We start from the raw sequence: 15,187 nt of genomic DNA on the forward strand, positions 1-15,187 counted from the left end.
ATAAACAAAACTGCCTGTTTTCTAGAGCTGAGCAAATGTATTTTGATTAAACTATCCTCCCCCCCTCCCCATCAGCTGATGTAAACTAATGTAGCCCCTCTGAGGGCAGAGGATTTGCCTCAGCAGATGAGCAGATTATCCAGACCTGACAAATGGGGCTGAATCCAGAACAAAATTTCATTTTCTGCATATGCCCAGCCAAATTGATGCTCAGTGGATGTGAGAGGGACAGCATCCTTCACTCTCATGGGAGGCAGGGATTGTGCTCCAGTGTTGTGATGGCATGAGATCGCGCTGTGATAACGGGACCTACAAATTTACCCTAATTGTGAGCTCAATTGTAAAATAGTGTGTTTACGTTCATAAGATGTCACAATAACCTAGAACAACAAATGTTGATGGGAAAAGGTGCAAAAGGAAAACAGGCTGAATCAGTCCAAACAAAAAGGCCTCCTAATATAACTCAAGGAGTGTGTTAAGAGAAGTGTGCAACCAGAAATCAGTGAACCAAAATTGGTATGTCAGAAACTAGGCCTAACTGGTGAACAAAATAATGAGGGGATGCACTATCCACCCATAACTCCTTTTTGGAGGTCCTTAAAGAAAGAGACATTGGGGGGTGGAGGGAGGGAATTGGCTAATGGAGCAAACTTCACCATGGCTGCTACTCCCCACCATCTCCTGGGACCCTGGACCTTCATCATCCTGATCCTGAGGATGTCCTGAGCAGACCAGGCCAGGGAGAGCAATTTAGAGGATGTCACCACCACTGCCGGCCCCAGCTGAATCCCACCTGAGATGAAACAGGATTGGACTTCAACAGCAGCAGCAGCAGCTCCAGCTCATCTCAACTAACTTCTCTCTTCCCCAAAAGGACAGTTATGACCATCTTTGATACCATCTAAGAGATGTCAGACAAGGGGCTTTTCCTTCTAAAAACTGTCTCCAGCTAAGAAAGGGAACAAGAAATCTTCTTAAAATGAAAGCCTTACTTAATGCTTTATATTTCAACTGCTTTAACTGTTTTTCCTTCTTCTCTATGTCTTTAATGAAAAGCTAAGGATTTTTAATGGTATGTTTGCCATAGTACTAAGCAGGCTGAGGTCTCTGCTTACTAAACCCTGAACCTTGTTTAACACTGTTGAGTGTTGGACAGTGACTGAGTTATGTTAATGCCTTTGGCCCATTTATTCCATCTAAATTCATAAAACAGCTCTCGCTCCTTTTTCACTCCATCCACATTCACAGAGAAGGCCTGCATCCAGGACGCACCAATTTTGTTTCACTGATTTTTGGTTGCACGTTTCTCTTTTTTACCAAGCATGATCTTAACTCCTTTAGTTATACCAGGAGGCCTTTTTGTTTGGACTTATTCAGTCTGTCTCCCCTTTGCACTTTTTCCCATCAACATTTGTTGTTCTAGGTCATTGTGACATCTTATGAACTTTCACCTAAGATCCAGGATGGTAGGTCAGGACCACGCCATTTAACCAATCAAGCCCAGGCGCTCAATCAAATTGAATTATTGTGATTCTTGGGACAAACTGACATGCTCAAACTGGGACAAACTTGGGACAAACTGACATGCTCTTTGTGGTGCTGCTGCTGCCGCCAGGGTGAAGACGTCCTAGTCAGAAGCTCAGAACTCATCTATTCTGGGGAATTAACCAAAATCTCTCAGCCTCAAGCGAAGAGCCAACAGAGAATGTTCTTCCTCTTTGATCACCAGCTGGTCTGCTGTAAGAAGGTAACTTGAGGAGCCTGTCTCTACCTCTGTTGATTGATATGTCCACAGATGTCCTGATTTTATAGGGACAGTCCCAATTTTTGGGTCTTTTTCTTATATAGGCTCCTATTACCCTCCACCCCCCACCTGATTTTTCACACTTGCTGTCTGGTCACTCTAGAGAGGAAAGCTAGGCATTGGTTTTTGTAGGATCAGCGTGAGGCTTAATTTTAAAAAAATCAAATGTATCAACATTGCCATCACTATTTTTTCCCTCATCTAACATGGCTGTCATCAGCAGGAATTTAGGGCCAGATTACTGAAATGGTACCCAGAAGACAATGGCTGTGGTTGGATACCTAACTTCCAGATCAATCAGTTCGGATACACTGCTCTCATAGGGAAAACGTGGCATGTTACAGCTCCTATATTGGATTATAATGAACCCAAGGAGAAGGCCTATTTAAATAACAAGAGGGATCACAGTCCCTAAAGCAGCCTGTCTTCCCTTTAGGGCCAGACCAAAGCTCACTGAAGTCAATGAGAATCTTCCACTGACTTTGGCTCAGGCTCTAAGTGAGGATGGAACAACACATTTTACTTGGGATCTTGCCTTTTGGCACTTTCCCCTGGATAGGTAGTATTGAAAGATCAGTTTTGTATTTTGTTCGGGGGAAACCCAATGTGCCCCACAGACCCTTTCCTCCCCATATGTTGTTCTTTATTGAAAGCTTTTTCAGAGTTCGAGCTAATTCACAGGCCTGATTTTCAGGATTGCTGACAGAGGTGAAAGTAAGCCGGTACGGGCCAGTACGGAGGACTGGTAAGAAAAGGAGACTGCCTGAGGGAGGGAGAAGCCTGCCCCCTGCATAAGAATAGTTTAAACTCAGCTGTTCCCTGAGTGGTTCAGCCCTCGGTGTTAGGAGTGGTTTCTGGCATCCTTATTAATTTCACTCCCGGTTGTTGTTGTTGGGGTGGCGGGGAGGGTGTGTGTGACCATGGCAGAGGTAGTTCTTTTCTGCTTCCGGGATGAGGGGATCTCCTATACACAAAAAACACAATCAAAATTAGGAACCATTTCCAAGTTCAAATCTATCCCATTCCCTCCCCAGCAGAGGATCATGGTTGTGATGTCCAAACTGCTTGCAGATCCTCTTTGAAATGGTACTGAACCATGCAGGGAACAGCTGAGTTTAAACTGTTCTTATGCAGGAGGCAGGCTTCTCCCTCTCTTAGCCAGTCTCCCTGCTCCCTGCTGCAAGCTAGAGGGTAGCCTCTGCAGCTGCTGCTCAGTGCCAGGCAGGGAGAAATCATGGAGCCTAGTGTCCACAGCCAGGCTGGAGGAGGAGGGAAGACACAGAGAAAAATGTGACAGTGAGTTTTCACTTTTTCAGGCTTATTCCAATAGTAAAGTTTTATTACAGACAGTACTGGTAGTAGTAATAGTAGCTTTATTTTCTCTATCTATGTCATGTAGTGGGAGGGATCCATGAAGTACATAGGAGAGGAGGGTTGCTTGCTATTGGACCATATGGGTAAGAAATGTAAATTACTTTCACTTCTGCCCAAACCCCAGGGCTCCCAGCCGCCTCTGCAGCTGGCAGCTCCAGGGGTGATTTAAAGGGCCTAGCCCCTAGCTTCAGATGAATCCCTGAGCCCTTTAAATCCTGATTTAAAAGCCCGGGGATTTAAAGGCCCCACTTCTTCCGATAGAGGCCACGCCTCTTCCAGTTGAGGCCCCTCCCCCTCCACAGGACTCTGGAGTACCGGCAAATCCTTTAAGTGACTTTCACCCCTGAGCACTACAAGCTCCAGGTGATGTCAAAGAGCTCAGCACTGCTGAAAACCGGACCCCCACACCAGCAGGCCAAACGTCACTTGGCTCATTTTCATTGGGAATGCTGGCTGGTCACAGCTACATGTGTAAATGCAAAGACTCAGATGTGGTTGTGACCTAGTGTGAAGGGAGACAGGGCTCTGACGTGTTGTAGAAAGAAGTGACCACAGCAAAGCTTTTCACTGAGCGCATGCCCAATTTCACTATACCCACAATTCCTTACTTCAAGTGACTTAAACTAATGAGGGCCTTGCCTCAGACACTAGTGTTGGCTGTATTTTCACCAGCAACATTAGCAGGAAAATCCAGTCTTGCATTTTGTGGCTTCTTGAGACTGTAGGGGCCAAATCCTGCTCCATTACACTGTCCTAAATCTGGAGTAACAACCTTGACTAGTTGTCTTGCTTAGTCAGTACCCAGAGTCACTGTGTCAGGGCAATGACAGGAACCTGTGCTTGCCTTTCAGACATCCTGGAAAGTGACAATGAATTACAGAAGCACTCTAGTGCAGTTGATAGTAGTGGCAGCAGGGGTGAAAGTAACTGCAGACACTTACCGGTATAGGGTTGGAGGGGCTCCAACCCCCTGAAGGGGCAGAGCCTCTGGCGGAAGGGGCAGGGCTGGGGAGTCAGCATCCCCCAGCCAGCCCTTCCAGGCTGCCTGGCCCACACTGCCTGGGGCTCCAGTGGCAATTTAAAGGGCCTGGGGCTCTGACACCACTTTAACGTCCCTGCTCCTTTTGCCTCCCCTGTTGGCGGCCCTGCTGGTACGGACCCTATCAGCAGGGCCGCTGACGGGGGAGGCAAAAGGGGCAGGGACATTAAAGCGCCGTTGCAGCACTTTAATGTGGGCTGCATACAGGCCGGTGCGGGTTCTTACCAGTATGCCGTACTGGCTCACTTTCACCCCGAGTGGCAATACGTATTATCACACTGCCGTTAAGTGTAGTCCTGCCCAAACACGTGCTCCTTCAGCTACAGAAACTGTTCCTGGCCCCTACTAGCTTGTTATAAGACTGCAGCCAGCATCAGAAAGTGAGTTCCAAAAAGCCACAGTAGGGCGAAGAGGCCTAGGTGTCATTGCTTTTTCCTCATAAGGCAGTGGTGCGCGTCAGAAAGGTAACAGGTTGTCTGTTGTGGCTAGGAAGAGAAAGGAAGTGTGTGCATGGAAATTGGATATAGTTACAATGAAAATAATCTCTTACAGGATCTCCTGCGCCGGGACATCCTCTATTATAAGAGTCGGATCAACATGGATGACATGGAAATAGTGGACATGGAGGATGGGAAGGATAAGGACTTCAATATCAGTGTTAAAAATGCATTCAAACTGCTCTGCAGGGACCCTGAGGAAGTCTACTTATTCTGTGCAAAAAAGCCTGAACAGAAACAGCGCTGGCTCAAGGCATTCGAGAATGAAAGGAAACAGGTTCAGCTTGACCAGGAAACTGGTATGGCAAGGCTGGCTGTGTAGCAGGGCCCTCCATCGCGCTGAACACAAATGTATGCAAATGCAATACATGCCCCTCCAGCCCAGGGCTGGGCTGCAGATGTATATATTTTGCATGATGTTTCTTTTCCCCTCTGCTCATCATACAAAGAATAGAGCAGAGAGCAAGCACTGAAATGAGGTCTCAGGAAGCTGCTAAAGTCTTTTGCTTAGCCTGCTTGAACCATTAAATAGTAAGTTATGTTAGTTTTGAATTGTTCTTCCCACTGGCAGGGTTAGAGACAGACTCATCAATAGCCCAACACAAGATTGATCCAGGATTCTATACATGACCACATGTTCTCTAGGGGGCAAATCCATCTCACTGTTTTCATACTTGGTCTAACGTGACTAGGGCCACACAAGCAGGGCCACCCCAGTGTGCCAAGAGTGCAGGCCATATGATAGGCTGCCCCTGACCATGCTAACCAAGGAGGCAGGGAGAACTGAGTTGGGGTGTAGTGAGGCACATGTTGCAATTGCTAAAAATTGGCAGAGCACCCTGGGCAGTATACACTCTCCCTCAGCACCAGGGGCAATTCTGGCTGAGCTCTACCCAGAATGTGTCCTGGGGCTCCTGCAGCAAGGCAGACCCCAATGTGGGGCTGTGCCTGAAGAGCACAATCAAATCCATAGTGATATGTTCATCCCCACACTTCCCTCATCTGACCTATGCGTGAGCCCTGCTGTTTGTAGGAGGAACTAGGTGGAGCCCTAAGCAGTACAGCTGCTAACAGATTCGGTTTTGTCTTTAAGGTTTTTCAATCACAGAGGTGCAGAAGAAGCAGGCGATGCTGAATGCCAACAAACAGCACCACACCGGAAAGCCTAAGGGTGAGTGTGGCCCTTTCTTTTTCTTCTAAGCACATCAGCACATCTAAAAACCTGACTTCAAATAAGCTTTGGCTGATCAATGCATTAATTGCCCCCTCCCCCAGCTTGTTCATCTTTGGGAGCTTGGTAAGTGTTACTCTTCTCCTTCCACTGGGGGGGTAGGTTTTAAGATCTTTATTCCAGTGGCACAGGCGTCACTTGGTGTGGTGGAGGGAAAAAGTGGGCAGGGAAATGAACGAGAAGCAATTGCCCCTCTTTTAGCAATAGCCATTCTCACTTTCTGTCACTCTGGGTTTATGGAGCCTAGGAACAAATCTGATCAAAATTAAGAGTAAAAAATACAGGCTGTAAATCGGATCAACATATACAGTTCAGAAAACAAATATTTTAGTGAAGTCCTGTTTAAATAAAAATGGAGATTCACTGATAAACATGCCCCCCATTAAGCAATCCGAACTTGTTGATAAACAGGTGAGCAACATTTCAGCATAACGTCCCAGTGACAGTATTTTTGTTCATAACAATATTTACAGTTTGTTATTCCACATATTAAGGTAGCATTTCAGTATTAAATAAAGAACACAGTGTTAAGAGTTAACCTCCCATTCAGATCCCAGTAGGAGTCCATAGCTAAACACAATGCTAAGGAATCTCACAGCGACTGTAGACCTTGAAAATAAACCAGACTCTAGTGCCATCCAGTCAATAAACCCTCTTAGCTGGATGGGAGACATGACTCGTCACAAACTTTGATCCATCTCCCTACTCCTACTGTTAAGAGAGAAATGACTAAGGATTTCCACTGGTGGGTCTGGTTTAGGGTGACCAGATGTCCCGATTTTATAGGAACAGTCCTGATTTTTGAGTCTTTTTCTTATATAGGATCCTATTACCCCCCACCCTCGTCCCAATTTTTCACACTAGCTGTCTGGTCACCCTAGTCTGGTTCCACTGGGGTTAAACAGGAATGTTAAAGATGGGGGTGACTAACACCTCACTAACTGCCTACTACCATATTGAGAGCTTTTGTTCTCCTAGGTGAAGTAGGAAATGCAGTTTTATGAGTATGTAATATTTTTGCTGGATCAAGTCCTTCATCACTAATGGATGAGAAAGAAAGTACAGAGAAAGAGTCATGACAGGGAACTAGGATCCTGGTGAAATTAATTGAACTGTCTGCAAGCTGTGGAAATTACTCAGCGCTGTATTTTTCGATTGCCTCCCATTATATGGAAATTTTCCCCGAACAAGCTGATTTTACTGCATGTGATTAGTGTTAATGGTGTGACACTAACAAAGCTCTGGGATAGGCCAGCTGGTAGGCTCAGAGGGGTGGGAAATTGCAGTACAGTTCTCACCAGGTTGAAGACTTGGCAGCCTTAGCTAAGCCAGTGAGATTCAGCAACCCAGTATTTCCTGGCTACGAGGGCCATTCTGTGTTTCCGATCATTGTTTCATATTCCAAAATCCCAAGTACAGTTCAAGGTAGCTAATACAATTGGCAGCTTCTGTTTATGAGATTGTTGGATGGCATCTAGCTAGAGACTGGAATCCTCCCCTCAGCCCTAGAAGCCAGGTCTCTCAGCAGTTTGAATGGGGCAGCTTGCAGGAAGAATGACAATTAAGGGAACTTTTGGGGAAGTGAAAAGGGTTTAGGTTGAGGCCTTTGGGGCAGGGGCAGTCTCTCTCTGTATGTTTATGTGCTATTTCGCACAGTGTTGGTGCTACCACAATAGAACAGTTAATTAAATACCCGTCCTTTGCTGTACATGGGATAGGCTAGATGCAGATGATGTGTTCTTCAACAGCATCTGTAGGCACCCAGGACAGAAAGCAGCAGCCTAACAAGGGAGGTTTAGCAGTAGCTGAAGGGAGGATGAGCTCTATGATTTGCAGGGAAGTTTCCCCTCCTTATGCCTGTCCTGCCCTTCATCATGGACACTGCCTCCAGGGGAGGATTCACAGAACCGCCCTGGGAAACCAGACTTTGTGGCGGCACTCCCTCTACTGTAGCTTGCCAAGGAATTCAATCTCTTACCTTTCTATGGTTCCCTGGGTACTGTGTGGGGAATTAAACACAGGCTGTCAGTTTATTTTACAGCTCTGCAAAAATCCAAGGACAGTTTGGCTGTAGCCCAGACTTGGAGCCAGATATTGCCAAGTATGATGGGAGTTTGGAAACAGGAGCCAGATCCAGTTGGCATAGGCTGCCCATTCTCTCTCTAGTGCAGTGAACCAAGGCCTGATCTACACCGAAAACTTAGGTCAACCTAGCTAGGGCACTCAGGGATGTGAAAAATTCACCCGAGAGAAGCAGTTAGGCCGATCTGAGCCCCAGTGTAGACAGCACTAAGTTGATGGAGGAATTCTTTTGTTGACCTAGCTACCGCCTCCTGGATAAACTACAGTGATGGAAAAAACCCTTCCATTGTTACACAATGGCGCTACAGCTGCGGTGCCATAGTTGTGCCATTATAGTGTCTGTAGTCTAGACAAGCCCCTAACTTCAAACACTACCGAACCCCGAGGGCTTCCAAATCCATATCTATATCTAAATGCTGTGGACTGGGCCCTCTGCTCAGTAAGACTTTGCAGCTTCTAAACATTTACAAATACTTGCATATTTACAACCTGCCACACAGGCTAATGTGCACAGGTGTGGGTCAGTTAACCAGGCTCCCAAGCATTCAGAATTGGGTGCTGTTTAAGTTTGTCAGCAGCAGAGCACTGTAATGGGCCTGGCATGTCTACACTGCAAAGAAAAATTCATGGTAGGCCCATACGAGTTCACTCAGGCTTGGCCTTTGGGGATGTTTCATTGCAATGTAGACTTCTGGGCTCAGTCTCCGAGGTGGGAGGGTCCCAGAGTTTGGGTTGTAGCTCAGAAGTCTACACTGCAATGAAGCAGCCCCGAGAACCCGAGTTGGCTGGTATGGCCTGCTGAGGCTTTTCCTTTGCAGTGTAGACATGCCTTAAGTGTCCAGCTTTGTCCTCGCATTGCTGCGCGTGGCTGCAGGCAACATTCTGAGGGCATGCGAGCATCTCTGAATTTCAGTCAACATTTGGGGCACTCCCAGACTACCAGCTTAATCCCCAAACTGCCTTTGGGGTTAGATAACTCAAAACAGAGTCATCTGTAACTAGCTGTTACTTATCATGGCTAACTCTGCCTCAGCTTTGAGAATGACTGTGTGGAATCAGCCTTGGGACTGTACCAGTCTAATGTTTGCTCTTCCCCGTCTCATGTCTAAACAGCTGTCACCAGGCCCTACTATGACTTTCTGATGCGTCAGAAGCACCCTACCCTGCCTACCAACCTCCCCCAGCAGCAAGTCTTCATGCTGGCAGAGCCCAAACGCAAGCCCTCAAACTTCTGGCAGAACATCAGCAGGCTGACACCCTTTCGGAAGTGAGGGGCAGCTCCCTATAGTGCCTGAATCCCTTCTGAGAAAGCACTTTAGCCATCAGTTCCAGCTGACGGACCCCCAGCACCTCCACCCCTCTGTTTGCAAAGGATGGCGCATGTTCCTTCCTTCCCTATTTATTCTGCAGACTGACTGTACTTGAATGAGTCCAAAATGGGACACTGTGTTGCGTGTTTTTGTGCCAGTCAAAGTGAGCCAGCCCTGCACAACACTCGGGAGCCATACAAACCTCCAGGAAGAGCTCACGACAGGATGGAGCCTGAACTGTTTTTCATCTTACCCTTGTTGTCAGCTGCATCTTGAACCAGTCCTCGCAGCTGTGAACATTATTGCTGTCTGACAACTGCCAGAGAGACTCTAGCCTTAACCAACTTGGCTGCCCATGCAGAGATGGCAGTTTGTCCATTCCAGCACCTGCCTGCTTGGTGTCTACTGAGCATGCTCAGAACCAGGGTTCTTAGTTGCTGATGTGATGCGCTTTTGGGGGGACTAAACCCTTCTTTTCACTGCCCCAATCCCCAAGTTCATCTTCAAAGAAATGCTCTTACTTCACGTTTAACAGACGGATTAGCCTTTATTGGCACTCAGAGACTGCAACAATGATATCGGTGTGCCCTTTTTCTTTTCCTTAGGTCAACACACCGCCGAACCATAGTCCGTTAAATGGTGCCAGGCAAACCCACAGCATGAGGGAAATACATGCATCTTGCAACCTAGTTGATTTTCTTTGAGTTATGTTACAAAAAAAAAATGAGTTAGGAAAAAAATGTGCCTAAAATAAATACCGTTGTCAGCTCCTTAGACTCTTCCCACTGTCACTCTGCCATATTTCCTGGCCAATGAAAATGTTAAACGTTTGTGATGTGTTTATTTATGGCAAATACAGAGTTGTGTATTTTGTAAGTTTGTAATCAGTCCTGTCAGATGTTGTTAACTTGATGCCTGTTCGTCTGTCTGTCTTTTTTTTTTGTTAACAAAAAACAAAGGCCAACATCTGCAAACTTAATTCCCTTAAGTTAAGGTCCTAACTCCACAGTTGAGCACCTTCAAACAAAACGGATGGATTTTTCCAAACCTGAGAACATGTACAACCCTCCTATATTGAGGTGTATTCCAGGTCACCTGCACCTTTGAAAAAAGAAATCAGGCCATTTATAAGGTGCCTAAATGTGGAATTAAGAGCTTAGCGGTAGGCACGCAGGTTTGTAAATTGTGGCCAAAAAGAATTCATTTAATCCTTGGTTAGTAAAAGGAAAGATTTGCCTTACAATAGTGAAAGAGTTAGAAGCCATAAGGACTGAATTCCATAGCTTAGGAGAAGTTACGGGTGGTTGTAAGGAAAACACCCATTTGTTCCAGCGTGTTGCTATTGTGAGTAAGCACTAACTGTCTGCAAAGCTAACTGTCTGCAAAGCTCAGAGTTCCAATGTTTGCTGATACTGTAGCTGACTGAAGTCTGGTTATCTAGGGATATCTGAATTCAGTAGCATGTACAAAGTCATTCTTGCACTATATCTTTCCCCTAGCCAGGGGCTACATTTAATTTCATAAAGAAACTTGTAAAAGTGACTTACAGCCAGTGTTTGTGTCTTACGTGTACATGTCTGTTGGTGTGGTCCTTGTTCGGCCTCCTCACAATCCTAGCTGCTTGTTTTCCTTGCTACATAGGTGGCCATGTGTCACTAGAGGCCACTCTGGAAGTGGCGTCTTTCAAAGTCCTCCTGGGGATGGCATATCTGTCAAGAGATACAGAGGAGCCTGGAAATATGCTAGTCAGTTGGAATTGAGTACTCAAGTCTGCCAGTGGAATTAAAGGCCACCTTCCAAATTCCTGTCCTATCCCTTGACAGGTTACAGCACTGAATTTCCTGACATCAGCCGGGCACTTCAAAGCAAGTGCATCGTTCGTGATGGTCCATTTCCTATCGATACATTGTATTTAAATAAGCTGCAGTGGATGCCTGAGCCCTGGATTTCTCTTTTGTCTCTCACGAGTGAGATGGGAACGCCGTTCCAAGATGTAAAAATTTGCCTGAGAGAACTTACATGTAGCCATGCAGCAGCTATACAGCCCAGTACAGAGACTGTCATGGGGTGTGGCCTTTCTGTGAACTTGCTGCAGGCACATGCCCAATTTCCTCAGGCCCAGGAGACCCCTATTTTGCAATCCTCTCTGTGAATGTTGAACTTTTCAGCTGAAGGACAAATCTCTGCACAAGATAATTTTTCCAAGTCATGGGGAAAGCGTAAGGTTTAAATACCATGACGGAGCCAAATTTCAAAAAGGTCCTCAAAACTGGTCTTCTGATTGTCTGGGCAACACTGCACCAATTGCAGGAGCATAATCTGTCACTTCTGCAAATGCATCTTCAACTACTGGTAAACAAGTCCCTTAGAAAACTTTAATATATTCAGAATAACATCCCCTGAAGACTATTGGTGTGACAAACATTCCTTTTAATACTTGTTTGCCGTTTTGCTGTAGCGTGTTGGACCCAGGCTGAGAGACACACAAGGTAGGTGAGATAATAGCTTTTATTGGACCTAACTTGATTATGACACTTTGGTTACCTTCTCCAGACCCAAGGAAGAACTCTGTGAAGCTCAAAAACGTGTCTCTTCCACCAAAAGAAATTTGTACAATGAGATGTTACACCTCACCCACCTCATCTCATTTCTTTTAATAATCAGCTATCCTAAGCTTACGGCCGGAAATATTTCATTTACTAATGCTTTGGCCTTTTGCTTCTCTTGGTTGCAATACCTGATGATAGTCTTCCTGCTGGTTTCCTCTTGCCCATCCAACTCTGTACTCCGACTCGCTATGGGAACCAGAACTAAGCTAGTAACAGCCATGTCCTAATACCAGGGCTGACTAGTTGGAGCACGCATGGTTTCACTGGCCATGAGTGGACATGGATTTTTTCCTCAGCCAGCCACTCTGCTAGAACCCAGGCATAGACTTTGCCCTTTAGCAAAGACTTGCTAAGAAGAAATGTCTGTTCCAGCAGTTAGAGACCTATGAATGGATCCACCACTGGCCCGACTTTGTTCAGAGTAGGTCTAGATGGCCTATTGATGAAAACACCAGCAGCCAGTCTACATTAGTGCTGCTGCTGTTGAATGCTCAAGGCTAGTATGGTTTTTACTGAGCCTGTCTCTTCATAAGCCAAAATCTGAAGCAGTATTCACTACTACTAACTTGCCCTAGGGACAACCAATGTGAGCCTGCCTTGGGCTTTTAAGTACATAGTAGACTGTGAACATGCAGGCCCTGGCTATGTTAGGCCCTGACTACATTTTTCTAATCATGTCCCACTGTTGTTTACACAGGTGTCCCTGAGTTAGCAACCTAGGAAGTGCTCATGTAGCTGTGCTGCTGCACAGTTTCTTTTAAAAAGCGTGTCCTGAGTAGGTCTAAAGACCATGGTACCAAACACACCAACAGCAGCCTAACAGCAATCAGACCTGTTTAGCGCTTGGTTACCTGAGATGGTGTTAAAACCTGCAGCCATCACACTAGGGCCTCTAACGTTGCTAACACTGATGGAGCTGAAGAAGCATTAGCAATGGTATTTTCAGTGAATGTTCCCACAGGGCCTCAGGATCTGTGGCTGGCATGATTACAAACCTTGTTAAGAAGCTGGGCTAGGCTGTATCTGCTCTAACTCCTCCATCATTGCTACCACTGCTAGAGGTGAATTATGTAGAGACCCCAGACTACTACAGCCACTTTCGAAATTGGCTTTCAACATGATCGCAAGCCCCTGTAGGGTGGGGGCCTGAAAATGCGACTTCATCCTAACATTTTGACCCACTCATCATTCGCCTTGGTAACAATCCATTCCTCTGGTGTTAGTGTGGTAAATGTTCTGCCTGCTGCTTTATCACAGCAGTAACCATGTTACTGCTGCCCTGGGCGTCATCTCTGAATACAAGCTTGCAATGGATGTCACATGAGTCATCATTCCCCACACACGTACAGCCTTTGGGATTCACCTGGCTAGGGAACTGAATCACAATATAGCAACGGAATTACTCACAGAAAACAGGATTGTAGAAAAGGCCCTTTATCCACCAGTTAGAAGAGGATTCATGCTGATCTCCCAGTATCCTAGCTCATTTAACTGAACTGATGGTGATTTCCTGCCTTGAAGCATCCTTGCGGCATTCAGGTTGCCACACTTCACTCCACAGGCTTATCACAGCCAGAACTGGATTGTGTTGCAGAAAGATTTGGCGTGACAAAAGGCACTGTTCTTTTTCTGTTTACCTGTCATGTCTGCATCTCTTCTCCTTCCCCGCTACCCCCCCTCGATATGTCTGTTTTGATTGGCCAGGAAGAAAATAGGTTGGCATGTAAGTGGTGATTTTCTGACCATGACTGTTTCATGATACATAGCCTGGAGAGCTGATTTGTCCTGGTTTTAAACTCAGTTTTAATTTCTAAAACCAGTCAGCCTTGGGATGTAGGCTAACTTCATACGCTGGTATAAATTGCAGTAATTCCACTGAAGTATAGAACCAGTCTAAGGGAGAGGAGGAGTCTTGAAAAAAACAATTTTTAAGTGACTTCATGCCCTATTGTCCTCATAGACAAAATCTGAAGAGTCTGTTTTACTTGTCTTGGTTCGCACCTAGTTAGCGCACACTACAACTATTTGTGAAGAGAATCCTTTTCTAGACATCTCTTTTGTAATAGGTGCCAAGATAGATTAGTGCAGCCAAATGGTGTCCTTTTTTATGTATTGAATTGAGTACTTGTAATTTATTTCTGATAGAGAGGGGTGTTCTGCTTAATTGTCTGCAGTCATTGGTAATATTTAAAAGTTCCATCAGCTGTAATTTTAGCCTTGTAAGAAACATCAGAGACTAGAGGCTGACCTCAGTTGAAGCCTAGCATTAGGGATACGTATTTGTCACATTGAAGAAAACGGGAGCTTTGCCGTTGAGTAGAATCAGGGTTTGGCTCTATATTCAGTGGAGTTACAGGATTGACAGTTGTATGACCGAGACAAGGATCTGATTCATTTTTTTCCTAAGATTTCTTCCCATGCTCCAATGTGTATATACAATATAGCAAATTCATATAGCAGCTAATGGATAGAAACCAGCTTACATGGGCAGAAATTTAACAAGTAATTGTCATTTCTTGTCTTATTTTATATCCCGTAATAATTCAGTGTTCTCTAATCATACAAGCCCTATTCCTTCATGAATGGACCATTGTGTTATCAGATAACTGTGTATTAAATAGACTGGTTTGCTATGATTAAAATCAGAAATTTTCTTCTGCATTATTGGGTAAAGGTCAGAATGACACAATCATCCACATTCTCAGGGTGAGTTTTATTTTCTCCTCCCACTCTAGAGCCTGATACTTGAAGCATCAAGGGGTTATCATTCGATTTACACTGCCAACATTAGAAAAAACTGGGGTGGAGGGGGAAGTGTTTGTATATGCCCAGCAGATTTAAGATTATCTCCTTTCTTAACAGTGGGACATGTTTTCTAGTGTATCAGCAACAGTTCAGTGGAACAGAGTAACTTTTTCTTCAAGCAGTCACCAATGATTATTTAACATAGGGGGAGGGGAAAAGTTATATGAACAATAATGTTGACAATTATGCCTGGGAAGAACGAGCCACGGCTTTTGATGGTTGTTGTTTGTATTGCAGTAGCACCTAGAGGCCAGGACCAGATTGTGCTAGGCACTTTATAAACATAACAAGAATGTTGGCGATTCCAGCAGGGACCTAGGGCTAGTCTTTCTCCTCCAGAGATGCGCCTAGCACCTTTGCAGACGTAGAAATCTGTAGTTTCACATGCTAGTCCTATCCGGACAGGAGCACCCGTCTTTAATATCAGTGGCCCATA

General features: G+C 45.4%; 1 protein-coding gene across 1 annotated transcript in view; it reads left to right on the plus strand.

The window, feature by feature from the left end:
- LOC115657476 overlaps positions 1-14,930 on the plus strand; it is a 347,440-nt gene extending 332,510 nt beyond the window's left edge. The window contains 5 exon segments of the mRNA XM_030575381.1: positions 1,616-1,747; positions 4,770-5,013; positions 5,808-5,885; positions 9,141-9,238; positions 9,241-14,930. Coding sequence (XP_030431241.1) covers positions 1,616-1,747; positions 4,770-5,013; positions 5,808-5,885; positions 9,141-9,238; positions 9,241-9,315 — 627 coding nt within the window. The 3' untranslated portion in view covers positions 9,316-14,930.
- Positions 14,931-15,187: the final 257 nt, after the last annotated feature.

This window comes from Gopherus evgoodei, chromosome 9 (assembly GCF_007399415.2).
Source record: "Gopherus evgoodei ecotype Sinaloan lineage chromosome 9, rGopEvg1_v1.p, whole genome shotgun sequence".
NCBI lineage: Eukaryota > Metazoa > Chordata > Testudines > Testudinidae > Gopherus > Gopherus evgoodei.